At 38.6% G+C, this 26959-nt stretch overlaps 1 protein-coding gene across 2 annotated transcripts in view; it reads right to left on the reverse strand.

Moving 5' to 3' along the window:
- Nucleotides 1-26959, reverse strand: part of SMARCC1 (SWI/SNF related, matrix associated, actin dependent regulator of chromatin subfamily c member 1) — a 179588-nt gene that overhangs the window by 78581 nt on the left and 74048 nt on the right. For both annotated transcript variants that reach the window (XM_047845105.1, XM_047845110.1), the window contains exons 14-21: nucleotides 26259-26380; nucleotides 22269-22340; nucleotides 18964-19077; nucleotides 18183-18336; nucleotides 17579-17692; nucleotides 10178-10237; nucleotides 1405-1663; nucleotides 532-693 (exon numbers count right to left, since the gene is read on the reverse strand). In XM_047845105.1, the coding sequence (XP_047701061.1) occupies nucleotides 532-693; nucleotides 1405-1663; nucleotides 10178-10237; nucleotides 17579-17692; nucleotides 18183-18336; nucleotides 18964-19077; nucleotides 22269-22340; nucleotides 26259-26380 (1057 nt within the window). The remainder of the gene's footprint in view (nucleotides 1-531; nucleotides 694-1404; nucleotides 1664-10177; nucleotides 10238-17578; nucleotides 17693-18182; nucleotides 18337-18963; nucleotides 19078-22268; nucleotides 22341-26258; nucleotides 26381-26959) is intronic.

Raw genomic sequence — 26959 nt, forward strand, 5'->3', positions numbered from 1 at the left:
GCCTGTTTCGATTCTGTGTCTCCCTCTCTCTCTGCCCCTCCCCCGTTCATGCTCTGTCTCTCTCTGTCCCAAAATAAATAAAAAAACGTTGAAAAAAAAATTTTTAAAAAGAAAAATAAAAATAAATAAATAAATAAAAACAGGTATCACGAGGTGCCTAGCTGGCTGAGTCAGTTGGTGAAGTATGTGACTCTTGATCTCGGGGTTGTGAGTTTGAGCCCCATGCTGGGTATAAAGATTATTTAAACAAACCAACCAGCCAACAAACAAATAAATAAATCTTAAAAACTGGCATCAAATACTTCACAGCTGTGATGTTATTAACAGTTCTGAAACAGCCTTTAAATTCTATCTACCATAACAGAAAATGATAAGAGAAAAAAATCAAATGTTAATCTTAAGGACAAATTGATACTGATCAATTTGTTGTGCTTTTGTGCTTTTAAGCACAAACAAACCCAATTATTTTAGCAAGCTGAGAGGAAAATACAGCATCTACTACCCTTGCCCTTGGGGACAGCTGTGACTCACCAAGCTTCTCTGGCTCATCAGGTCCCGTGCCTGCAATGCAACTGCTCTCCAGGCCATACGTGGGGTCCACTTTCCCAGAGGCTCGAGCTGCTTCTTGTACTTTCTTGACGTGAGCTTCAACCAATTCCAGTGGTACCTCCTCTCGGACCCGAGAAAACTCCTCTGTACAAGAATCAAAATGCAAGTGTGACCTAGTGTGCAAATATTTGCTTTAACATAGACCACTATGGACTCTGACACATTAGTGTCTTACAAGCACTGACCTTTCTGGGTGCTCAGGCTTATCTATTCCAGCAAAACAAGAATGCCAAATGAGGTAGTCACATATGCTGATGAAATTCTAAGATTGTCCATTTTAATTTATGTGTCGCAGTATCCTGCTGTGTAAGTAACAAAGATCTCTAAATTTCTGTCTGTAACAATCAAAATTTCTGCCCAAACTTAACCTAACTCTGCAAGCTAGATTGATAGTAAAGAAAATAGCAAGGATTAAACAACCAGAAAGCTGAAAAAGAGTTTATAGTGTGACAAAGTTCTAATTGTAATAAAATCCAACAACGTTAAATGGTTCCTTTTGCTGGTTATGTCAAAGTCCAAATGAATCATAAAATATACGACAAAAACCTGTTTTGCCCCTCCAATTCTTAATAAATGCTCTTAATTTTAAAACTATGAATTTTAAGTGCTTTAGTTAAAAATGTTGTAATACTCTTTAATATGGTAGCTTAAAGAGGTAATGTCTGACTTTCTGCTAACTGAAATAAACATAGCAGCTGATAACCTGCCAGTCAGAGACAACATATATATAAAGGCAAGTACTAGGCTATTATCTGAAACTACTGTGCTGATAACACGGTTCAGGAAAGTCCATACCCAAAGCTGCTTTTGCTGCAGCAGATGCCACACGAGGGTCCACTACGGATGCCAAAAAAGCAACAGTACTCATGACTGGGTTTCCTGATTGACTGAAAGGGACAGGCTGGTAAGCCAGGGGCCCCAGGGAGGCATCCGAATTCTCAAGGTACGGGTCCTCAATAGGAAGCCTCAGAAAGTGGAGGATGCATTCATCCTGAGTACGACTTCCGACATGCTCTGACACTTTGTTCCAATCATCCTTGTACATCTCCAGGGCCTACAACAGAAAAATCCAGGTGCTTTAGTATCAGGTAACAAGGAACTAATACGTAACAATATCAAAAGCCTATGACTGTTCTTAAAAACAGTTCGGGGTTTAAAAAAATAATAATGAAAATGATTATACTTTACGTAAGAAAATAGGCAGATTTGATTGCTTTTCTAATTACATTAAATCTCAGGCAAAAAAATAAAAAACACATATATAAAAGGAAGAAAAAGTGTCTTTCACGAATACACACATGACTGTTTACATACAAAATCTTAGTAAGTCTACAGAAAAATACTAAAACTATAAAGTTTAGCAAGGTCAGAGGATAGACAGGTAACAAAAACTCAATTATATTTCTCTATGTATAAGCAATGAAAAGTTTTCAATAGGAAAAAAGTCTTTAAGACAGCACAAAACCGAAATAACTAGGAACAAATGTAATAAGGAATATGTAAGAACAACATGCTTGAAAAAAATAAAACACGCTGAGAGAAATTAAAGACCTAAATAAATGAAGAGATATACTGTATTCATCCATTAGAAGACCCAATATTATTAAGATGTCAACTCTCTCCAAACAGAATAGCAGGTTCAACACAATCCCATTCAAACTCCAAGTCTTTATTGTTAGAAATTAAGAAACTGAGGCTAAAATTTATGAAGTATATAAATTTCCAATTTAAAAATTTATTCTTCAGAGAAAAATGCTGAAAAACCCTCAAAAAGAGTAAAAGCAGTTTCTAAGGGGGAGAGGGACAGAAGGTTGTAAAGAGAATCAGAAATACGTGGTACAAAGAAAGTCGAGGAATTAACTGGGTAAGAACCTATTCAGTAGCTAACCAAAGCTGCTGTTCTCACAGGATTCACAACCAGGGGCAATTCTGCCTCCTTGGGGACATTTGGCAATGTAGGCAGACATTTTGGGTTGACACAACTGAGGAAGTGCTACTGGCATCTAGTGGGTAGAAACCATGGATGATGTTAAACGTTCTCTTTAATGCACGTAAGAAGAGCCACCACAACAAAAAACTATCTGGCCCAAATGTTCATTGTGGGAGGCTGAAAAATCCTGTTCTAGAGCTTGATTTGCTGAGCTACACTGTGAGCTGAGCTTGTGATGACGATGGTTCTCTCCATGTTTACGTAAGTGAATTCCTAACCCAGGGCTCCAACTGCCGACCCAGGCTTGCCTTCTTTGCTGCAGTGGTAGAAGACTCCTCAAAACCCACACCAGAGAATGATCTTATTTCTTAAATCCCTTGAAAAAACAAGGCTAATTCTGGGTTTCCTCTGGATAGCCAGTGGCCTCAGGTAGTTCTAGAAGGCATTAGAAAAAAGACCTAGAATGTAACAAAAAATAAAAATCAATTTCTCTCACTAAGGTCGTTGGGCCAGAAATGTGTAACTTTAGGGACCACCTTATGTATCTGATTATGGGGAGATTTTCTTAGGATACTCTATCACAGACTTTTCAAAGAAATTTACTTAAAAAAAATTTCTTCCTTTATTTTTTTCCTCATGAAGAAAGTTCAGGCAGTTTTTTCCAGAATAAAGCTAAGGAACCCTTTGACATGCAAAAATCAACAAAGAGCATTCCGAAAAGCATAAGGCTGAGAAACGAGTGAAGTTCCGAGCTTGGGCACTAATGGCAGCATTACATAACAGGGAATCAAAGACATGTTTTCAAACAGAACATGGCGACAGACTAGCTGGGAAGGAGGAGGAAGGCTGATAAATTAGCAGACATTTTACAGGAGTATAAAACACCTTCATTCTTCCTGCTATGAGCTGGCTCCTTACCTGCATTCTCAGAATCACCCATCTCTCTCTATCCTTAAATTCATCTTTCTTCCTATTGCCAGAGTGAACTATGTTTCACACATGACACTGTCTCTCTCCTGCCTAAAATTATTTCCTTGCTCGTTATTATCTTACTGAATGAAGTCCACGTAGGATCGGGACTATGCCTACTTCTTCCACTCTACTCACTACTCTTTCATGTTCTAGGAATATCCAGAAATAGTCTTCCTAGTCATTGTGCCTGTGGACACTTTGCTCTGTACCCAAAATATCATATACTGGAGCCAACAATACAGCTGTCCCATTCCCAGGAAGCCATGCACTGAGTCTCATCCACCCAGCCTGACACACAGCCATCCCTATGTACTTGTCTTATGCTCTGGGTATGGCTCCAATCGTGAAGCTGAGGACACTGCACTCATTTTTTTGTTTTAACCTGTTTCCGTTGAATCCCTTACCTGCAAAGACTATGGCCTAGCCATCTCAGTCTACAGAGTCTGCCGCGGTGCCTTAAACACAGTAACCAATAAAATTTGCTGAACGTGACCACAGGAAACTGGACTAGACCAGGAAAGGAATTTGTGTTTCCCATGGCTCCAAATGTAAAAAAAACAAAACAAAAAAACCCCACACAAAACCTGTAAAAAAGGGCTCTTCCTCAAGACAATATTTTTTTTAATTGGAAGACATACTCATCTAAAACGTAATTCAAAATTACACAGAAAAAACAACTCCTTGGGTAGCATATCAAGGAAAGGTGTATCAGGGACATGCACACTACGAGCAAAACTAGATGCTATTTACGGAGTATCGTCCAATGCTACTGCTTCTGTAATCTAGCCAGTACAAAAAACGTGGGGAACTCTTTCAGTGATAAACGTTAATAACCTTAATGGATTTTATCTGCAGGTACAAGATTTCATGTCCACTAATCATCTAAGGGAAAATAAACACAAGGCATGAGAAAACAAAGCAGGCAGGAGAAAGACTGAAGTTAACAAGGGAGGAACCAATAAGCTCCCAGACTCAGGTCTTGTCAATTTCAAGCCCAGGGACAATTATAATGACCAGGAAGACAACTGTTACAAGTTGAGGACTTAATATTGTAAAAGCCTCTTTAAAAAACCCCCTTAATCACTATGAAATAGAATGCTGACATTTCTTCTTCCATTCTGGCACCCTGAATCTGTCAATGCAATGTCAAACTGCTCAGAAGACTGAGTTATCAGCCTTTTGTGACTTAAACTGGTGACACATTTTCAGGTGAAACCCCTGGAATTCCTCACACATCTTACAAATGAAATCTACTCAAATAAGTCTTGATCTTACGCAATGTATTTTTTCAAAAAGCTAACAGAAAGCCTTATATAGCCTTCATGTCTACCAATTCATTCAAGGTCTTTTCAAATTTCATTTATTCATCCAGTGTGTAGATTCTATTTTGGTTATTTGCAAAGCTGAAACTATGCCTCCAATATATGTAATAAAACATTGTACTAAACAAAATCACAGATAATAATCTGCAGCATTCCACAGAAGAGCTGTGTGTGTTTTGATGAGAGACCATATCAAATAAGGTGTTTTTAAAATAAAAGCAGGTGGTCTCAGAAATAATATAAAATAGTTGGGGTGCTGCCTGTGTGATATACTTGTCTAATAAAATGATATGATTGGGGGGGAAACAATAAACCTTAACGCATCTTCCAGATTTATCTATTTATTAGGAAAAAATTGACTGGTTTTGGTCATTTGGTTATAAATCCTTTAAAAAATTTTCATGTCGGGGCACCTGGGTGGCTCAGTCCGTTAAGTGTCTGACTTCGGCTCAGGTCATGATCTCACGGTTTGTGAGTTCGAGCCCCGCGTCGGGCTCTGTGCTGACAGCTCAGAGCCTGGAGCCTGCTTCCAATCTGTGTCTCATTCTCTCTCTGCCCCTCCCCCACTTGTGCTGTCTCTCAAAATTAAATAAATGTAAAAAAAAATTTAAAAAAAATTTTTCATCTGGCTTCATATTCTTAAGCTATTAATTATCAATAAATAAACTACAGAAATAGAAGATGTTAGTGGTAAGCAATGCTGCTGGGGCACCTCTGTGTAAGCAGAGACAACACCTGTTGATTCAACTGCATGTTTATTTATTTATTTTTTTTTAAATTTTTTTAATGTTTATTTATTATTGAGAGAGACAGAGACAGAATGCGAGTGGGTTAGGGGCAGAGAGAGAGGGAGACACAGAAGCAGAAGCAGGCTCCAGGCTCTGAGCGGTCAGCACAGAGCCCGACGTGGGGCTCGAACTCACGAGCTGTGAGATCATGACCTGAGCCAAAGTCGGACGCTCAACCGACTGAGCCACCCAGGCGCCCCTCAACTGCATGTTTAAAAGAAAAACCAATCACTCTACAGGTTCCACCTGCAGGAGGAAAAAAATGCACTATTGTGTAAGGATACTGTGGTTTTCTTGAATATATTCAGGATAAACAGCAGCTCAGCCATTCTGTTCTCACTCTATTCACTATTCTTAAACATAGAAGAGAAAATTTTGAGTGTCGATGTATAGAAAGAAAAAGAACTGGTAAGAACGATACTCCAATTGGTGCTGTACAACTAATTACTCCCTAAAGCCCAAAGCAACATGAAAGTATATTCCCTGCCAAGTACTAAAAACTTTAAACACATTAAGTAAATGTCCAGGGCAAATATGACTAGACAAAACAGTCCTGAAATAAATAAAAAGTGGTTCAGAAAAGAAGCTCTCTGCATATTACCGATAACAAATGAGTAGATAAGAGTACATCAAAATAGTGGTAAAAACTTGGGGCGCCTGGGTGGCTCAGTCTGTTAAGCATCCAACTCTCGGTTTCGGTTCAGGTCATGGTCTTGCAGTTCGTGAGTTTCAGCCCTGCATTGTGCTCTGTGCTGATAGTTTGGAGCCTGCTTGGGATTCTCTCTCTTCCCCCTCACCGTTCGTTCTCTTTCTCTCTCTCTCTCTCTCTCTCTCTCTCAAAAATAAATAATTTTGTTTTAAAGTGTGGTAAAAACTCAAAAAGAAGAAATCTTTTTGAATTTTAATGCAGAGATATTGAGAAGACAGAATAAGGAAAAGGAGAAGAGGGATGTAAAAAAGAAAAAGAAGTAATTAATACACCACTAAAACTTCTTAAACCAAATACGACTGTTGGAAAAACTCAAAAAACAAAATTAAAAGCAATACAGAAACATGAACCATCACAAGTCCCGCTTTGGGCAAAACACAAGCCCTGGGTGAGTCCTGCTTCTCTCTATCTCTGTCTCCCTCCCTCTCTCTCTGTCCCTTGTGGGATATTCTCATTCCCTCTCTCTCTCTCTCTCTGCCCCTTGCTTACTTGCTCCTTCTCTCTCTCAAAAAGAAAGGAAGGAAGGAAGGAAGGAAGGAAGGAAGGAAGGAAGATGAGCTATCAGTAGGTCCAGTGTATCTCAGTGTGGCTCGGAGACCCATGGGGCACCATATTTTTCAGGGGAACCAAGAGATCAAAACTGTTTTCACAATAGCAACAGGACACTGCTGCTTTTTCACTATGATGACACGTGCACGGTGGATGCTAAAGCAGTGGTGAGTGAACCACCTACCCTCAGCATGAATCAAGGCAGTGGCACCAGTCTTTTTTTTTTTTTTTAATGTTTAGTTTTGAGAGAGAAAGAGAGAGCTCGTGCGTGCAGGGGAGGGACAGAGAGAGGGAGAAACAGACACAGAATCCGAAGCAGGCTCCAGGCCCTGAGCTGTCAGCACAGAGCCCAGTGTGGGACTCGAACTCACAAACTGCGAGACTATGACCTGAACTGACGTTGCATGCTCAACTGACTGAGCCACCCAGGTGCCCCAAGAATATCTTAATAATCACCTTCTTCTTCACTGCCACACTCACAAAAATAATCCAACTTTACTGTAAAATTATTAATCTTACAAATTTAAACATCAAAGTTCACTTGTTTTTAATATTTGGTACTATGAAATGTGAGGTACACAAAACTAAAAATCAACTATCCAAGCATGATGGCTGTCTGAAGGAAAAGCACTGTGTGATCATTTGAGTTTCAAGCTCAACTAGCCATTTTCATTGAAGATCATTTTTAAAAAAAATTTTTTAATGTTTATTTTTGACAGAGAGAGAAAGAGAGACAGAGCATGAGCGGGGGAAGGGCAGAGAGGGAGACCCAGAATCTGAAACAGGCTCCAGGCTCTGAGCCGTCAACACAGAGCCCGACGCGGGGCTCGAACTCACAGACAGCGAGATCATGACCTGAGCCGGTCAGACACTCAACTGACTGAGCCACCCAGGCACCCCGAACATCATTTTTACTACCATGTAAATGCTAGCACACCATGGCTAACACACCATGGTCTGTAGGCACAGATATCTGGCAGACATTTTCTGATCAGCACGGGAGTTCCGATCTGCTCCATTTCTGACCTGGGCCAGTTCACCCTGCCTTAGGGATCATGGTGGTCCCTCGCTCTAGGAAGTCATCATACTGATGCCAAACTTACTACAGACACCCAGCTAGCACAGCACACTCCAGTCCTGAACCTAAGACTTAAGCAACCCTCCTGCCTCAGCCTTCTGGGCACCTGGGACTAACAGGCACTCACCACCACAACAGCCTGGCAAATGTTTTCTTAAAAGCAAACAGGATTGTCAAAAGTGTCACTTTGAAGAAAACAACTGAGTGCTTTTTGCCAATGATTAAGTGAAAATTAGAATTCTGAAAAATACGTACCTGCCATGAAAGCCTCTCCTACAGGAGTATTTATAATTATCTGAAAAGGTCATTAAGATATTCTTTGTGTTTCCAAATACACGTCCAGATGATACTAAATGGTCCTAATGTATTTTAACTAAAACAACATATATGATGAAAAAAACAAATATGAAAATCCAGCTGTATTCTATTAAGTCAAACATTATAGATATGGCTAACGGGTGACACCACACTTTTTACTAACACACTTTTGTTTTTCAAAATCTATTTCTGATAAAAATTTTTCATAAAAACTTGCAATGGGTTTATTGTTATTTTTAAGTAAATTAGTTTCCTCAGTTTTAATTTACAATACAGAAAATACTGATTAACTCACAAAAATTCTTTGAAACCTCAATGTAATTTTTAAGAGTAGAAGTATATCCTGAGACCAAAACGTTTGAGAACTGCTGACCTAGTCTAATCTTCTATTTGATGCTTCATTTCTGAATTGCAAATGTTACACATGATATACACGTTTGGATCATATGAATACTCCACTGAAAATGAGCTCTCTTCCTCTGCAAGTTCTTTGCTCTAAATGTTATAAACAGAGCAAGCACTAGAAGTTACCAGCAGCAATCATACCTCCCTCCAGGTTGACCCCATTAATGAAACCAGAAAACTCGTTCTTTTCCCAGCACCACCTGCAATACTTGGTGACCACTGAGACCCATTTTGATTACTGAGATAGAAGGGAAGACTGATGAGGGCCTTCTGGTTAAGCTTTTCATCCCAAGAAGAGCCCCAGAAGAGGCCCGAGAAGTGCCATTTCCAATTTTCTTACTGTTTTGAACAGGGATATGAAACCAGTGAATAAATCAGCCTTGCTGGGAGCAGAAGAGAACACAGAGAGACAGAATGCAGACAGCTAAAGAAGGAAAACAAAAGAAGAAAGAAGCTAGGTACCTGATGATGTACTTGAGTAGTAAAAAGTATGTTGGAATTGCCAATCTAAAGATAGCCAGTTGAACAAAAAAAAAAAACAATGTCCTTTTTGGTTTAATCTTTGCTAGTTACATCCTGTTCTTTGTAGGCAAAAGCGTTCCTAAGAGATCTAACAGTACACTTCCTCATTTGGTCCTAATTTGGTTCTCACACGTACATTCTACCCACAAATACTATGTAGTACCATGCAGTCTTCATTTTACCCAATCACTGTTCTGTAACTAAAGATAAATGTCCTCTTCAAAAATGGTTGATAAATATGGAACCTAACATTCTCTTACTCTCCAGAGTAGAAATAATTGCTAAGAGTTACTTGTGTAAGTATTTTCAAGAATCTCCAAAGACATGAAGAATTCCAAAAAGTATTCAACAAGCTGACTGACATATTTTGAATTACCACTAGTTTACGACAGTGTTCTACTTTCAAGAACAAACAGTATTTTCAGTGGCAGGCATCTTCATCTACTTCTCTGGAATGCCTTCTGGGAAATATGGAGGTTGTACAAATGCACACCAGCACCAGAGAACTCATCTACAATGACCGAGGTGGGCTAAGTTACAAAAACAACAACTGGAATCTGAAGAAACATTCCACTTCAAAGTAACATCTGTTACTCAAGGTCAGCAAATTATTTTTACATGGGAATGAGGTGCCAGAAGTGCCAAATCTTCCAATTTTGGAGGAAAAGTTACAGATCTAGACTACTTTTGCAAAGCCGAAATAATTGTTTAATATTGGCAAAGATTTAAAATGAAACAACCCAACCTGGGCCAAAATAACACATATCCAGGTCTGATCTTCCCTACTGATAGCTAGCACATCACTTCTAGGTATGATATTTAAATAATGATGGACCAAGAAAATTCTCTTAAAACTCAATACATGGTTCAAAAAACTTCAGGATTAATTCCAAAGGTGTACTTCAAATGCGAGTCACAGAAACTAAGCACCCACCTCCTGTGTGGATAAAGGGGCTCCACTATTAATGTGCTTACCTCCAGGAGCAGAAGGGTCTCCTGTTCAGTCCATTCTCTTCCAGCACTAGCACCTTTACTCTAAAGAAACAAAACCAAAAATTAGACACTCACTCCTAAAGGCTGAGCATGGAGCTCAGCAGGAGTTTCTTCTAAATTCAGGGGGCTGTTTTATGCACACAACCAAGTAAGTCCCTAAGCAGTAGGTGGGACACCTGACTGGCTCAATCGGTACAGCATGCAACTCTTGATCTTGGGGTTAAGTTGGAGCCCCACACTGGGTGTAGAGATTACTTAAAAATAAAATCTTTGGAAAAAAAAAAAAAGTCCCTGAGCAACAGAAATAAAACACTTGAGGATTCTAAACTTCCAACAGAAAGGCAGACCTATTTCAAAGATTTCTTGTTTTCTATTAAGGACTCATAGACCACTTAGATATGTTATTTCTATTATTTTGAAATTTGACAATACTTTTGAAGCTACAAAGGCACAATATTTAAAAAAAAAATTTTTTTTTCAACGTTTTTTTATTTATTTTTGGGACAGAGAGAGACAGAGCATGAACGGGGGAGGGGCAGAGAGAGAGGGAGACACAGAATCGGAAACAGGCTCCAGGCTCTGAGCCATCAGCCCAGAGCCTGACGCGGGGCTCGAACTCACGGACCGCGAGATCGTGACCTGGCTGAAGTCGGACGCTCAACCGACTGAGCCACCCAGGCGCCCCTAAAGGCACAATATTTTAATGCATACCATGAACTGGTTGGATATCATAAACGTAACACAAACATTTGGTATAACTTGAACACAGTACTTTTTCTAAGATTCAAAGACAAATTGTACTACACATAAATTACTCTGGAAGATTCTTTTTTTTTTTTTTAATATTTTCATGCTTATTTATTAAAAAAAATTTTTTAAATGTTTTTATTTCTTTTTGAGACAGAGAGACAGAGCATGAACAGGGAAGGGGCAGAGAGAGAGGGAGACATTGAATTCAAAGCAGGCTCCAGGCTCTGAGCTGTCAGTACAGAGCCTGATGCAGGGCTCCAACTCAGGGTCTGTGAGATCATGACCTGAGCTGAAGTCGGACGCTTAACCGACTGAGCCGCCCAGGCGCCCCTGTTTATTTTTCAGAGAGAGAGAGAAACTGAGTAGGAGAGGGGCAGAGAGAGAGAATCCAAAGCAGGCTCCAGGCTCTGAGCTGTCAGCACAGAACCCGACATGGGGCTCGAACTCCATCCAGGAGAGAATGATCTAAGCTCAACCAACTGAGCCACTCAGGCACCCCTTGAAAGATTCTTGATTCCAATTGCAACAGCTTCATATTTTCAACATCTCTTGAATAAAATAATCACCAAGTAATTCCCTAAACTGCAAATCACTCCGTAAGAATCCCTTTAACTGGGGGTTGAGCCCTGGACTGTTGATTTAGGCTCAGGTCATGATCTCAAGGTTGTGGGATCAGGCTATGTGGGCTCCATGCTAAGGGTGGAGAGTGCTTGGGACTCTTTCTCCCCCTCTCTCTCTGCCCCTCCCCCTCTTCTCCCTCCAAAACAAACAAACATTTTTAAAACAAAAATCCCTTTAACTGACAACTCACATGAGCATGGGGGGGTATAAGAAAACCAACTTTGTGTTACCTAAAAACTAAGATTTATCAATTGATTCATACTTCTGATTTGTACACCCTGCTCCCTTCAGAGACTGTCAGAAGACTGGATGTGTGGTATACCTGACATTATTCTTTACCTGCAAATGTTATTAACTCAGAATATACATTTTAACATATCCCTTCTCTGTAAACTCTATTTGGGTAGATTATAGTTTTAAAAATGAAGAGAAAATTTCTATAGTCTGTGATTTCCTTGTTTGTGACAACAAAGCCTCTCAATTTGTTGACTCAACCTTTCTGCATGCTGTGTTACATACTGTGGGTAAAAGTTAAATTATGATTTGCTAGGTTTCCATGGTATTCAATACATATTCTGAAATTTTTGCAAAAAACTGTACTAAAAATAACTACTTTAACTAGAGAATAAAGAGGAATTGAAACATTGTGGAATTAAGCATTGTAGAATTAAGTCTTAAAGCAGGACTTTGTGAGATGGACAAAAAGGCATGTAGCTAGAACTCATAATACATTGCTCAGATTCCTTAAGGATTACTTTCTTTTTAATGACTTCTATTAAGTTTACTTATTTATTTAGAGAAAGAGAGGGAGAGAGCATGCAAGCGGAGGAAGGGCAAGAGAGGGAAAGAGAGAATCCCAAGCAGGCACTGCACTGTCAGCACAGAGCCGAACGTGGGGCTCAAATTCACAAACCATGAGATCATGACTTAAGCCGAAATCAAGAGTTGGACCCTTAACTGACTGAGCCACCCAGGTGCCCCATAACCCTTAATGATTACTTTAAGACAAGTTTCGGGGCGCCTGGGTGGCACAGTCGGTTAAGCGTCCGACTTCAGCCAGGTCACGATCTCGCGGTCCGTGAGTTCGAGCCCCGCGTCAGGCTCTGGGCTGATGGCTCAGAGCCTGGAGCCTGTTTCCGATTCTGTGTCTCCCTCTCTCTCTGCCCCTCCCCCGTTCATGCTCTGTCTCTCTCTGTCCCAAAAATAAAATAAAAACGTTGAAATAAATAAATAAATAAATAAATAAATAAATAAATAAAAAGACAACAAGTTTCATCTTTTAATGAACTAATCTCAGAAATGACTGTCAATCAGAGGAACAAAATTCCAAGAGGAACAACATTCATTAACATTTCATCTAAATTCTAAGGAAGGAAAACCTGAATAACAGGAAAGATCTGTATAACCTAAACATGACATTTATTAGGTAGGTGTGTGGCAGTGAGCATTTCTCCACATCTCAGCCACAAAGGTACAGTTTCTACTCTTGATAAAAACTAGCTCTGAGAAGGGTGCATAATCTCATCTCATAATCCTTGAGATGTTTGTGGGGGTTGTGCATGGTTTTAGAAATGCTTTCTTTGGTGTTTACTAAGGCAGAATGTATGTTCAATAAAAAACCCAAACCTTAGGTACACAGTTAGATACAATTTCACATATACGCCCATATAATCACCTAAATCAACATCTAAGGGTTCTCTCCTTTAAACCTCAAGTTGATACCAACAGGAGTACACACTATTCTGACTTCTATAATCATAGGCTAGTTTTTCTTGGATCTGAACTTTGTAAAACCATTCAGTATGTAGTCTGTGGGTCTGGCTTCTTGTTTAATAGTAGGTCGATGATATTCAACCACACTCTTTTTATGAAGTCATTTCATTTTTGTGTTAATATTATATTGTTTGAATAAACTACAATTTATCCATTTACATGACTGACTGTTTATGGTTTTTGGCTATCGTGGATAAAGCTGTTAAGGACAATCATGCATATTCTTTTATACATTCATTCTTTTTTAAACTTATTTATATTGTTTATATAGCCAGAAGCTCAGTGACTGTGTGTGTGTGTGTGTGTGTGTGTGTGTGTGTATTTATATTTAACTATAAAAGAATATAATAGTTCTCTCCACTTTTATTTTCTGGAAGAGTTTATATAGGTTGGTATTATTTCTTCCTCAAATGTTTGGTACAAATGCATCAGTAGAATCATCTGGGCCTAGAGTTTTCTTTTCAGAAAGATGTTGAAATATATATAGATATAATATATACAAGGCTATTCAAGTCTATTAGTTCCATATGGCTACTATAATCAAATTCTCACAAACTTGATGAAACATTCAAAATAACAGAAATTCATTCGCTCATAGGTCAGGGGGCTAGAAGTCCAAAATCAATACAACCAGGACAAGAACTGAGGTGTCAGCAGGACCGTACTCCCTATTCGTGCTCCAGAAGAGAATTCATTCTCTGCCTCTTCCACCTTCTGGTGGCTGACTCAGAACTCCTTGGTTTGCAGCTGCCTTATCTGAACCTCTGTGCCTGAGGTCACACTGCCTTTTCCTCTTCTGTCTTCAAATCTCTTTGGATTTACCTCTTAGAAGAACACATGTCATGGCACTCAGGGCCGACCTGGATAATACAGCGTTATCTCATCTTCAAGATCTCTAACTTAATCACATCAGCAAAAGAACTTTTTTCCAAATGAGGTAATGTTTACAAGTTCCAGGCATCAGGATCTGATTTCTTTGGAGGACATTTTTCAAGCTATTACATTAGGTTACCTATTTCATCCTGAGTAAAGTTTTTTATTTTGTTGCTTTCAAGGGGTTTGTCCATCTTATCAAAGTGTCAAACATATTATTATCAAGTTGTTGATTATATTTTTAATATCTTTTTAATGTACAGAGAATCAGTAATATATTCTTTCTTTCCTGATTTGTAATTTGTGTCTTCTCTTTTCTTCTTGATCACTCACTCTGGTCGGAGGCTTATCAAATTTACCGATCCTTTCCTTATTTCGTTAATAACCATCTCCTTATTTTGTTAATTTTCTGTATTGTTTTTTTGTTTCTGGTTTCTAGTTTCATTTTGTCGTGGTTAGCTAACCGTATTTACTTCACGTGTATGAAATCATACAACCACATTTTATAGTATCATTCCTTTAAAATTTCTTGAGAGTCATTTTATGGCTCAGAATTGAATATACTTTGGTGAATGTTCCCCAAGAACTTTAGTCTTATCTTACTGACCTACCTACCTACTTATTCTATCAATTACTAAGAGCAGACTATTGAAATCTCCAACTACAATTCTATCAGTTTTGCTTTATATATTTTGGAGTTTTTTAATGAACTATACACCTAATTAGGGCAATCATGTCCTTTTGATTAACTCCTTTATCATTACGAAATGTCCATGTTTAATTCTGGTAAAATAATTTCTAATGTCTCTTTTCACTAGTATTAACATAACTGGTATTCCTTGGATTAATGTCTAGAAGGCACGTCTTCTCTCATTCTTTTACTTTATAATTAGATTTCTTACAGACAATTTATGATTCTTAGTTTTTTATGCAATTTGATGATCTCTGTTGCTTAACTGAAATATTACAACCATTTACAAATAAGGTTATTACTATCCCCATGGTCATATGTAAACCTACCACCTCCCTATTTTCTACTCATCACATCTACCCCTTCCTTTCTCATTCATTCCCTCTTATGGGGTAACTTTTTTTGAGAAGTAACTTTTTTGTGGAGTATTATTCTGTTTTTATCTCCATTACTGACTTACTAGCTATAGGTCTTTAAATACTCTGTGACTTAGAATCCTCATCTCTAACGTGTCATGGTGTATCCTCAAATACCATATTAGGTGCCATATATATGGCATAAGAACTTTAATATAGTGTACTTCCATTTCCCTCTGCTGTACCTTGAGCCATGTTTGGTCCTTAACACACATTGAGAACCTAGAGATATACTGTTAGCATTTTTGGTTTAAGTAGTCTATTACCGTTTTTTAAAACTACAAATCAGGAGGGAACATCTTTTATTCTGACCCAGGTGCTGACCTCTTCTGGCATTCATTGTTCTTCCATGTAGATCCAATCCCCTTCAAAAGTATTTGGAAAGTGTTTGCCAATGTATTATATACTTTAACCTGAAGCAGCATTTTTTATCACATTTCTAAATTATATCAGGAGTTTAACTCCATGTAATTGTCTTTCTGCCATTTTGGTCATTTCTACATGTTATAAACTCCTTCAAATGATCACTGCTTAAACAGTCTATATTTCTTCATATTTAATCGTACATTCATTCGTCTCCCTAGACGTATACCTTCCTAGTCTTGTGGGTCCATCAGGGATCAATATCCTTCACCCAAAAAAACTTCCCTCAGTTTTCCTGTACTGTGTGCTAGTGAAAACCTAACCCCATTCTCAATATCTGCCCTTTCACTCCTGAAAGGTATTCCTACTGGATACAGAACTCCAGACCGACAGCTTTACCTTCAGCATTTAAAATGTTACTATGGTGTTGGAGTGCCTGGGTGGCTTAGTCGGTTAAGCATCCGACTTCAGCTCAGGTCATGATCTCACGGTTCATGGGTTCGAGTCCCATGTCAGGCTCTGTGCTGACAGCTCAGAGCCTGGAGCCTGCTTCGGATTCTGTGTCTCCCTCTTTCTCTGCCCCTCCCCTGCTTGCATTTTCTTTCTCTCGCTCTCAAAAAATAAATAAACATCTGGCTTCTGTCATGTCTGCTGAAAAGTCAGACATCAGTTTTATGATTATTTCTTTGAATTTAATGTGTCCTTCTCCAACGCCACTCACTGCCCAATATGGTGGCTACTTTTAAGGTGTTAGTTTTTTTGTTTTCTTTTGTTTGAGAGAGCATGCATGTGTGTGAATGGAGGAAAGGGGCAGAGAGAAAGGGAGAGAGAAAATCTCAAGGAGGCTCCACACTTATCCTGGAGCCTGAAAGGGGAACGATCCCACAAGACCCGAGCCGAAATCAAGAGTCAGATGCTTAACCAACTGAGCCACTCAGGCGCCCTGTTTAAGATGTTAGTTTTTAAGGTAAGTTTAAGCATGATGTGCCTAAACATGTTTTCCTCTGTATCCAAATGTGGATCAGTTTAGACTCTATACTGAGTTGGTATCTTTTTATTATTTATCAAAAATGATTAGCCATTACATCTTCAAATATCACTTCTGTTTCATTCTTTCTCTTTTTATAGGTCTCTAATGATAAACATGAATTCTTTTTACCATTTCTCATGTGTCCTTTAAAGTCTGTTCTCTTTGACCCCCTCCGCCACCTTGATCAAATTTATTTTTCTTTTTTTTTTTTTTTTTAAATTTTTTTTTTTTTTCAACATTTATTTATTTTTGGGACAGAGAGAGACAGAGCATGAACAGGGGAGGGCCAGAGAGAGAGGGAGACACAGAATCGGAAACAGGCTCCAGGCTCTGAGCCATCAGCCCAGAGCCCGACGTGGGGCTCGAACTCCCGGACCGCGAGATCGTGACCTGGCTGAAGTCGGACGCTTAACCGACTGCGCCACCCAGGCGCCCCTTCAAATTTATTTTTCTCTTGGTGCTTCAATTTCAAGGTAGCTACTAACCTGTCTGAGCTCACTATTCCTGTCTTCTGTTGTGTTTAGCCTGCTGTTAAAACCACCCAACGAGGTTAATTTCAGGCACATTTTTCAATTATACAATATTCCTTTGAGTCTATATATTCCAATTATGTTGAAATTCTCCACTTTTTCCTGTTTTAACATATTATTCATCATTACTTTAACATACCTACATTCTAACCATACAGAAAAAGTGGTAAGATAAGTGATTGTGGTTTTATAAAATGCCAATAGATTAATTAGAATGCTCACATTCTTATGCCATAGAAAGTTACGTTTCTTATGAAAACTGATACTTCTTACAAAGAAGAATAAAGAGGACATGCTGCATTGCAGCCCAGGTGGGTCTAGAAACAAAGTCCTTACTTTTGCTAAGGTTTTCTTGGAGTAAATGTCAGTACGAAGACCAAAGTTCTGCAAATCAATTGGTTTTTCCTTGTTCTTCTCAGGAAAATTTAACATCTGCTGAGCAGCAGGGACCTAGGAGTCAGAAAAATGATGAATGGCTTTATTAATCTGTACAAAGTTAAAGGGATAGAATTTTTAAAGCACTGTATAATAGTGACACGTAGAGAGATTTCAGAATAAAAAAAATAACCACACCTTTGCCCTACACTTCTAACAACATTTCAACATAGGCAACAAAGGTTGCGTATAAGCAACATTTTTTTGCCTCATTTAAATCCCAGAGAAAATCGACAATAAATTTTCTTTAATATGCTACCCCATTTCACAGTGAAGAACAATTTACACCTTAGACTCATGTTATTCCAACTTAAGGCTATATAAAATCTGGTTGACATAGTAATTTTTTCAAGAACATGTGTTTGTTCACTTTCCAAATGTTAGGAAGAGGAAGAAGTTTCATACAGTGTATAATTAGTGTAATATCAAAAATGCCTATTAGGTTATTAGAGTAATAATTACAAAAACCAGAATTATAATAATATTTGTGTAATCATTAATTTACCTGAGGTGATCGAAGATGTAGAGGCACAAGCCCAGAAGGGGTATCAGCTAATACATTGAAATGAGGAGTAGGAGGAGGTCCCATTGCCATGGGTCGACTTTCTGGATCCACTTGGTAATTGACAAGCCCCCACTGCTCTAAAAAGGCATGAACCCTGGAAGAGTAAAGCTCTGAAACTTAACATCTAGAGACTGTAACTCACTTCCTCCATTAACCATCATCACATTTCACTAAAAAATCAAAACAATAAAACAAGTAAAATGTTCTCTATAGGCTATGAAGCACCACAAAGTTAACTGACAATTTTGGTTTGTTGTATGAGGGACAATTTCTACAAACTCAACATCATGTTGATAACATAACACCCAAAACCTAATACAAAGCCTGATTATTTCCATCACAGAAAGAAGAAAACAAATGTTCACTTAAGTCCATGGTGAAAAAACTCACACACAGGCCAAATTCAAACCAGGAGATTCCCATTTGATTTGCTTCTTTAGACAGATCTAGTGTAGAGAGTTTATCCACTCTCCAGATCAACCCACTCTCCATCCCTGGTCATTTTACGATTTTACCATAAAATAAAAGATATCAAGTGTAAAATCTTAAAAAGAAGAGAAAATGCCAAGGTATTAAAAATACTCAACCCCTAAATAAAAAACATTTGATTAAGGTATTTTATCAACAAAGAAAATACCCAGTTGGATCAATCAAACATTAAACAGCAATGAATCAGTAACCACCTGCAGTGAAGTGTCTAAGAAAAAGTCAGGCATTTTACCTCATCACAGCACACACATCTCCAGTCAAGTTTCGCCGACAAGCAGTGCTGGTTAAATATTCTTGGGGGTTTAGGCGATATGTGTCAATCATAAAATTTCGATATGCCAAGTATCTAAAAAGCAGTGGCAAAATTCATAAGGTGAACACACATCCTTTCAGAAATAATAACTCATAGAGCCAATAATCTTCTGATTCCCTATAACCAAATCCAACAAAAAGTTTATATTCCAACAAATACTATTGAGTGCTCACAGTCATTAATGTAATTAAGGATAATAGCTAATATGCAAAACAACTATTCACTAATATTAACAATAAGTAACAGAATAAAACAATGAAGTTAATGTAAAGTAACATAGGGGTGTCTGGCTGGCTCAGCTGGTGGAGCAGGCGGGTTTTGTGTTTAGAGACAGGAGTTTGAGACCTACGTTGGGCATAGAGTTTACTTAAAAATATGGGGCGCCTGGGTGGCGCAGTCGGTTAAGCGTCCGACTTCAGCCAGGTCACGATCTCCCGGTCCAGGAGTTCGAGCCCCGCGTCAGGCTCTGGGCTGATGGCTCAGAGCCTGGAGCCAGTTTCCGATTCTGTGTCTCCCTCTCTCTCTGACCCTCCCCCGTTCATGCTCTCTCTCTGTCCCAAAAATAAATAAACGTTGAAAAAAAATAGATAGGTTAGGGGGCGCCTGGGTGGCACAGTCGGTTGAGCGTCCGACTTCAGCCAGGTCACGATCTCGCGGTCCGTGAGTTCGAGCCCCGCGTCAGGCTCTGGGCTGATGGCTCAGAGCCTGGAGCCTGTTTCCGATGCTGTGTCTCCCTCTCTCTCTGCCCCTCCCCCGTTCATGCTCTGTCTCTCTCTGTCCCAAAAATAAATAAAAATGTTGAAAAAAAAAATAGGTTAAAATAATAATACGAGCTAATATAAATACAAGCTTGATCACAGGGGTGAATGGATAAATAAACACCTGGTTATTTATGCTGTCTGCAGAACTACTGTGTATCCACAGTAATTCATTTAAACCTCACAATCTCTCCCTAAGGAAAGGTACACTATCATCTCATTTATCGATGAAGAAACTAAAGCACAGAGTGATTAAAGTATGTGTCCTAGGGGCTCCTGGGTAACTCAGTCAATTAGGCATCTGACTGTTGAGTTTGGATCAGATTATGATCTCATGGTTTGTGAGTTCGAGCTCTGTGCTGGGCTCCATGCTGATAGTGGAGCCTGCTTGAGATTCTCTCTCTCTCTCTCTCTCTCTCTCTCTCTCTGCCCCACCCCACCCACCAAAATAGATAAAATAAAAATTTTTAAATATATACATAAAAAAAAAAGTGCCCTAGACCACAAGGCTGGTAAGTGTGGAGCCAGAATTTAGCAAACAGAGTGGGGGGGGGGGGGGCGGGGGGGCTGCTCTAGAATCCATGCTCTTAACACGTGCTGCCTCTCATTTCTATATTCTTAGTAGAGCCACATGTTGATCTGGCTCTGACAATGGCTATATACCCAGCCAGGCATGAGCAGAACCCATGAGGCCAAAATCAAAGCTAAAACAAGAACAGATAAAAAAGGAGAGAAAAACTGGGATTCGGAGTCACAGGAGATTTATTTTACAACAAACCCAAACACTTCTGTGACAAAATATTTATTCATTCATTCATTCATTTACTTATTTATTACTGTCTTTTTTAAGCAACAACCTTTTTTAATTGTGAGCAAGAGAGAGAAGACATGTGCAAGTGGGAGAGGGGCAGAGAGAGAGTGGGAGAGAGAGAGGGAGAGAGAATCCCGAGCAGGCTCTGTGCTGTCAATGCAGAGCCCAACTTGGGGCCAAATCTCACAAACTGTGAGATCATGACCTGAGCTGAAATTAAGGGTCAGATGCTTAACTGAATGAGCGACCCAGTCGCCCCTCTGCGATAAAATATTTAAAACAAGATTTTAAGAAGCTACAGACCTAGCCACAAAAGAAAAACAAAAGTCTGGCAAAGTTAAGGTGGGCTACATCAGAATAGAAAAGGTACACTGCTCAAAAAAGGTCTAGTATACGCATAGATGGATAAATAAAAGCCGTAAATTTTCAGATTTAAGCGGACTAAAATGATAAACTGTGCTTTTAAACAGAAGACTGTCAAGAACCAGAAGTATTTACAAATGCTGGCAATTGGCAAATTAGCTAGAAGAATATACCATGTCTCACTAGATGGAAAGACTATCAGGGTTTCTTATGCCAAATCTTTGACTGTGGTTTTAAATGAATCCTTACACTTTTGTTATGGAAAGGCTAGAATTATCTAAACTTACAACCTCAAACTATTGTGGACAATCTACTATAAGAAAATATTTATTATTCAATTATCTATATTCTGTCATGCGTTCAATGTGGAAAATCAACCTTCCCAAACAATTTAAGCAAAAGACATCTATTTGTGAAGTCACATGAGTATAACAAGCAATGAATTAATACTATAAAGATAATATATGGAAAAGTATTTATAGTATGACAGGTGTGGATTTATTTGGGGGCAAGGGTTTCCAGAAATGTGTATTTAACAGTCACCAGGCAAATATACAAAAATACTTCCCCAAAAGATTTTTCCATCTCCAAAAAGGTTTTTATCTCCAATGCAAAAGCACAACAATGCTTTATGTAATTAAGATCAATTTATAGGCAGCTATGTCATCATATCTGGCATTCTTTCAATTAGTAATCATTCATTAAGAAAACAAGATAAAGATTCCACCGTCTCTCAGATTATCATACATAAATATACATAATCTATAACATAAATTGGGAACTGTTAAGGAGAAACCTCAGCTCATTTTGGTGAATGACTATTACTAATTTCAATCATGGCTGTTAAGAGCTCACATGCATATAGTTCAAGATACAAATGGAAGAAGAAAAAATGTAGAAAAAATTCCTTTACAGCATGGAATTCTGTGCGGCTGAGGTATGAACACTGTTCTGCATGGAGTAACATATTTGCAAACTTCCAAACATTAGCAAAAATGAGTGTTTGACTCTTGGTATCAGCTCAGGTCATGATCTCACGGTTTGGGAAATAAAGCCCCAAGTTGGGCTCTGAGCTGACAGCACAGCACAAAGCCTGCTTGGAATTCTCTCTCCCCGCTCTTTATGCCCCTCCCCCACTTACATGCTCTCTCAAAATAAATAAATACTTTTTTAAAAAATTTAAAACAATTTGAAGAAACCCCTGCCAAACACATGCAAATTAACAATTTCTCTACACTTCAGCCCCATTCTAAAGTAGTAGTATCAGGATTACATCTTTATATTTCACTCACATTTCTGGAGTCTTGGATTTGTTCTTCCCATTGAAAAATTCAGGAAGAGCACGCCGTTCAATCACGTGAATACTGGGGAATAAAAAACAAAAAGTCCTCTTAAAAAATAAAATCTTAAAATTTAAGCTAAGTAATTTTCAAAGTAGAATTGATAAATCCAAAAGGCAAACAATTATTATTTTTTTAAATGCTTGTTTTTGAGGGGAGGGACAGATAGAAAGGGGGGACAAAGGATCCAAAGCAGGCTCTGTGCTGACAGCAGAGAGCCTGATGTGGGGCTCGAAGCCACGAACTGTGAGCCGAAGTTGGACACTTAACCACTAAGCCACCCAGGTGCCCCTCAAGCATTATTTTAAAAAATCAACTAGCTTGCACAAGTTCCTATGTATGAAGAGCATATGATAAAGGTTTCCCTCTCTAACCCTCAATATGTAACTGTAGTTTTTCTATTCCCATAACCAAACTCAAAAACTTCAATCAACATACTGAAAGCAATACATTTTATTATGTACTTGACATAACGTATCATGACCACATGATGAACCACAAAATACTAAAAGCTCTTTGGATACTGGCTGACGAACATTGTAGCAGCTGGCACAGAAACTGGTGAAGTGAACAACCAGCCAAAAGATGATGGAATTTACAATGATCAGTTTCTTGGGTTTTTCATATCAATGCAACTTTTTTCCAGCCCTCAGAAACTTTGTGATAAACTTTTTTTTTTTTTTTTTTTTTTTTTTAAAGATTTCAGTAATCGGGGCACCTGGGTGGCTCAGTCGATTGAGCGTCCGACTTCCACTCAGGTCATGATCTTGCGCTTCTTGAGTTCGAGCCCCGTGTCAGGCTCTGTGCTAACAGTTCACAGCCTGGAGCCCGCTTTGGATTCTGTATCTCCTTCTCTCTGCCCCTCCCTTGCTCACACTGTCTCTCAGAAAAAGAAAAAATAAATAAACATAAAAAAAAAAAGATTTCAGCAATCTACTGCCTTTATAAAGATCATAGAACAAGGGATGCCTGGGTAGTTCACTCGGTTAAGTGTCCAACTTCAGCTCAGGTCCTATGTCATGGTTCGTTGAGTTTGAGCCCCACATGGGGCTCTCTGCTCTCAGTGCAGAGCCGACTTTGAATCCTCTGTACCCCCCTCTCTCTGCCCCTCCACTGCTTGTGCTCTCTCAAAAATAAACATTTATAGGGGCGCCTGGGTAGCTCAGTCAGTTAAGCATCCAACTCTGGCTCAGGTCATGATCTCATGGTTTATGAGTCTGAGCCTCACATCGGGCTATATGTTGACAGCTCAGAGCTGGAGGCTGCTTTAGATTCTGTGTCTCCCTTTCTCTCTGTGCCTCCCCTGCTCACACTCTCTCCCTCTCAAGAATAAACATTTAAAAAAATTTTTTTAATTAAAAATATAAACATTTATAAACAAAGAAATCAATCACAGAACTAATTTTTACTATTTAGGTAAAGGCCCTGATAATTTTGCAAAATGTTACAGATGAAAGCACTATAGAGACCATGTAAAAATCAGGCCTCATGAACTATACAAATGACCCACCTGTGTATCTAGTACAAAGGTTTTGACACTACTACAAATCAATGTTTTTACTGATGACACTTTCTAGTTTCTCAGTGGCTTTCCAGATATGCAACATGTACTGGTTACATAGAGAAGAGCAAATCAGTAATCTGTGAATGTAACTAAAAGCATCGTTTGGCTGGTTCAGTTGTAGAGCATGTGACTCCTGACGTTGGGTCATGAGTTTGAACCCCACATTGAGTTTACTTAAAAACCATTCATTCTTGCATTATTTGGGAACATATAAATTGTTTGAACTGGATCTGTACTGCCAAATACTATAAATACAATGAATTACCTGGAAACTTCTAGGAAGATAATCCCTAAGACAAATTAATGCTATATATGTATGTGTAATGACTTTCCAAGTTTTACTATGAAGAGAATAGCTATAAGCAATTAATTATATAGTTCTAATATACCTCTCATTGTTTTATTGTTACAGGTTAGGAAAGGCCCACAAAACAATACAATTTCTATATTCACCAAGAACAAAACACACATGAATGCTTAATCCAAAGAACTTTCTTTTCCTTACATGCAGGCAGCTAATTGCTTAGGTTCTGAAAATGAGTAAGGAAGTGGGGTATTCAGAATCAGAAAATCTGAGTTCTCCCAATTGTCAAATGTGACTCTGAGCGCTTACACGGACACAGTATTTACTTTTATCTACAAAACAGGGGTGTGACACACACCTCCACTATCCACTAGAGCAAGCTTTATGACACACAATGGTTATGATGCAAATAAGTGTTTCTGTAACCTATAAAAACTTACCAAGTTATGTAGTATTAAGACTTTTTTCATTTTAGAGGAAAAGAACACTAGTTTCCTCAAGTGTGTCCTTTTCAACTGTTCTGAACCTGAACATGTAATTATAATTAATAACACTAAAACTGAGACACTTCCAAATATAAAAATAATTTAACACAATCAATGTAATGAAGATTGACCTTCAAAGAAGAGCTATATACTTATTCTGTTCCAGCTTCTATTTATTCAAAACATTTAGGAACTGCATTCAGAAATGTTAAAGGCATGCAGAGAAGTCTCAATATTAGAGTCATATTTTGTGGTTTTGGGAAAAAATATAGCTCCACATGGATCATCTACCCTTTTAAATTGGCTTCTAAAGATGTATATATGTCTAAATGCCATATATGTGTAGATGTATATATGTCTAAATGCCATACAAAGACACACATACATAAAATCACACCTATCCTTAAAAAATGATAATGTATAATTATTGAGAGCAGGCAACAGATCCAAGTAAGACCACAAGATTCTGAGAAAGGGCACCATCCATCACTTAAGCGTAAGTTATATATATAACTTTCCAATGAAAATACCTTAAAGAAGCTAACTATTTGGAGGGGTAAGTTCTGGAACATAAATTAAAAAATAAAAAGCCAGATAAAAATCAGGCTGACATGAAACAGTCACACTTCATAAGGAATCAATAAATAAAATATCTAGGACTAGTTATTTCCAACCACACTCCAATGATGTCAAACGGTTTTGGTAAAAATAACAGGGAAGATGCTGAGGAGAGTGTTTTCTTGAAATGTTTATACATGAAAAGCCTAATGTTAAAAATATTTCCTACTGGGGCACCTAGCTTGTTCAGTCGGTACAGCATGTGACTCTTCATCTCAGGGTCATCAGTTCAAGCCCCACATTGGTTATTAGAGCACACTCACACACACACACACAAAATCATATTAAAATGAAGCCATTACTAAAGATTTTATTTTTAAGTAATCTCTATGCCCAACATGGGGATCAAACTTACAACCCCGAGATCAAGAGTTGCAGGCTCTACCGACTGGGCCAACCAGGCACCCCTAGTGTTTCAAAATCATGTAATGAATGCCAATATTTTATAATTATTAAATATTTAACTATTTGCCCATCTGAATCATAACTGATTCTAAATGAATTAAGTCTAAGCTTACAAAATTTTACACCCCCAAGTTACAACACAACTTAGTTTCCATCCCTAAACTGCTTTAAAGAACACATTCCAGGGGAGCCTGAGTGGCTCAGTCAGTTAAGCGTCCGACTCTTGGTTTCAGCTCAAGTTATCATACATAACAGTTCATGGGTTCAAGCCCCAATTCAGACTCTGACAGTGTGGAACCTGCTTGGGATTCTCACTCACTCCCTCGCTCTCTGACCTGCCCCCACTCGCATGCACAAAGTCTGTCTCTGTCTCTCTCTCAATAAATAAATAAACTTAAGAAAGAAAAAAAAGAACACATTCCAAAGTTAAAATCACTTTCCATCTTCCTTCATCCATCTGACAATGATTAGTGACAAGAGGGACTTGGGCAGAATGGCATAAGATAACTTCAAGAAGTTCTCCCACACCTAAGTATCTTATTCACAGGTATACATGGCCCACTCACCAGTTATAATCAAACCATGATGCATAACTAGGAATAATAATGTGATTGGTCTGCTCTGTCACATTATCTTCTCCTGGGTCAAGTGAACGACTCTGATCACCTTTGCTAGGATCTTCGTCTTCCTATAGAAAAGAAGCCAGAGTTGAGAGAAACAGAGAACTACAGAGAGATATGTAACAGCTTTCAAACTTCTGATATTAGGGCATAAAATGAGGCCAGTTGATCCAATTTCAAGGATTAGAAAAACAAATTTCAAATAAAAACAACCCTTCACAGTTTTAAGGTACCTTCACAAGATTCCCAGATGACACAGCAGATTTTATTCCTTGCTTTTACAGATGAGGGAATCAACTCAGAGAAGACTCCAAACTTTTCTCACAATAGCTTGCTTCTTGCTTGTCCAGTTTTATCTAATCCTGGGGTCACATATCTAGCTCTCAAGTGATTTATAAGGAGGTGACTCAAAGACCCTAATGAGGCATAATGACAAGCTTTCCCCTATCCCAAAGATTCATCAGTAAGTATCTGCTAGCAACTACATGCACCTTATTCATTCCTCACAGTAACAGCAGCGATTACTACTACTTTTGTGGGTGAGAAAATGATGCACAGAGCTATTAAGTTATAAACAGGGTAGGGGTGCCTGAGTGGCTCAGTCGGTTGAGCATCCGACTTCGGCTCAGGTCATGATCTCACGGTTC

The sequence above is a fragment of the Prionailurus viverrinus genome, chromosome A2 (genome assembly GCF_022837055.1).
Source record: "Prionailurus viverrinus isolate Anna chromosome A2, UM_Priviv_1.0, whole genome shotgun sequence".
Taxonomy (NCBI): domain Eukaryota; kingdom Metazoa; phylum Chordata; class Mammalia; order Carnivora; family Felidae; genus Prionailurus; species Prionailurus viverrinus.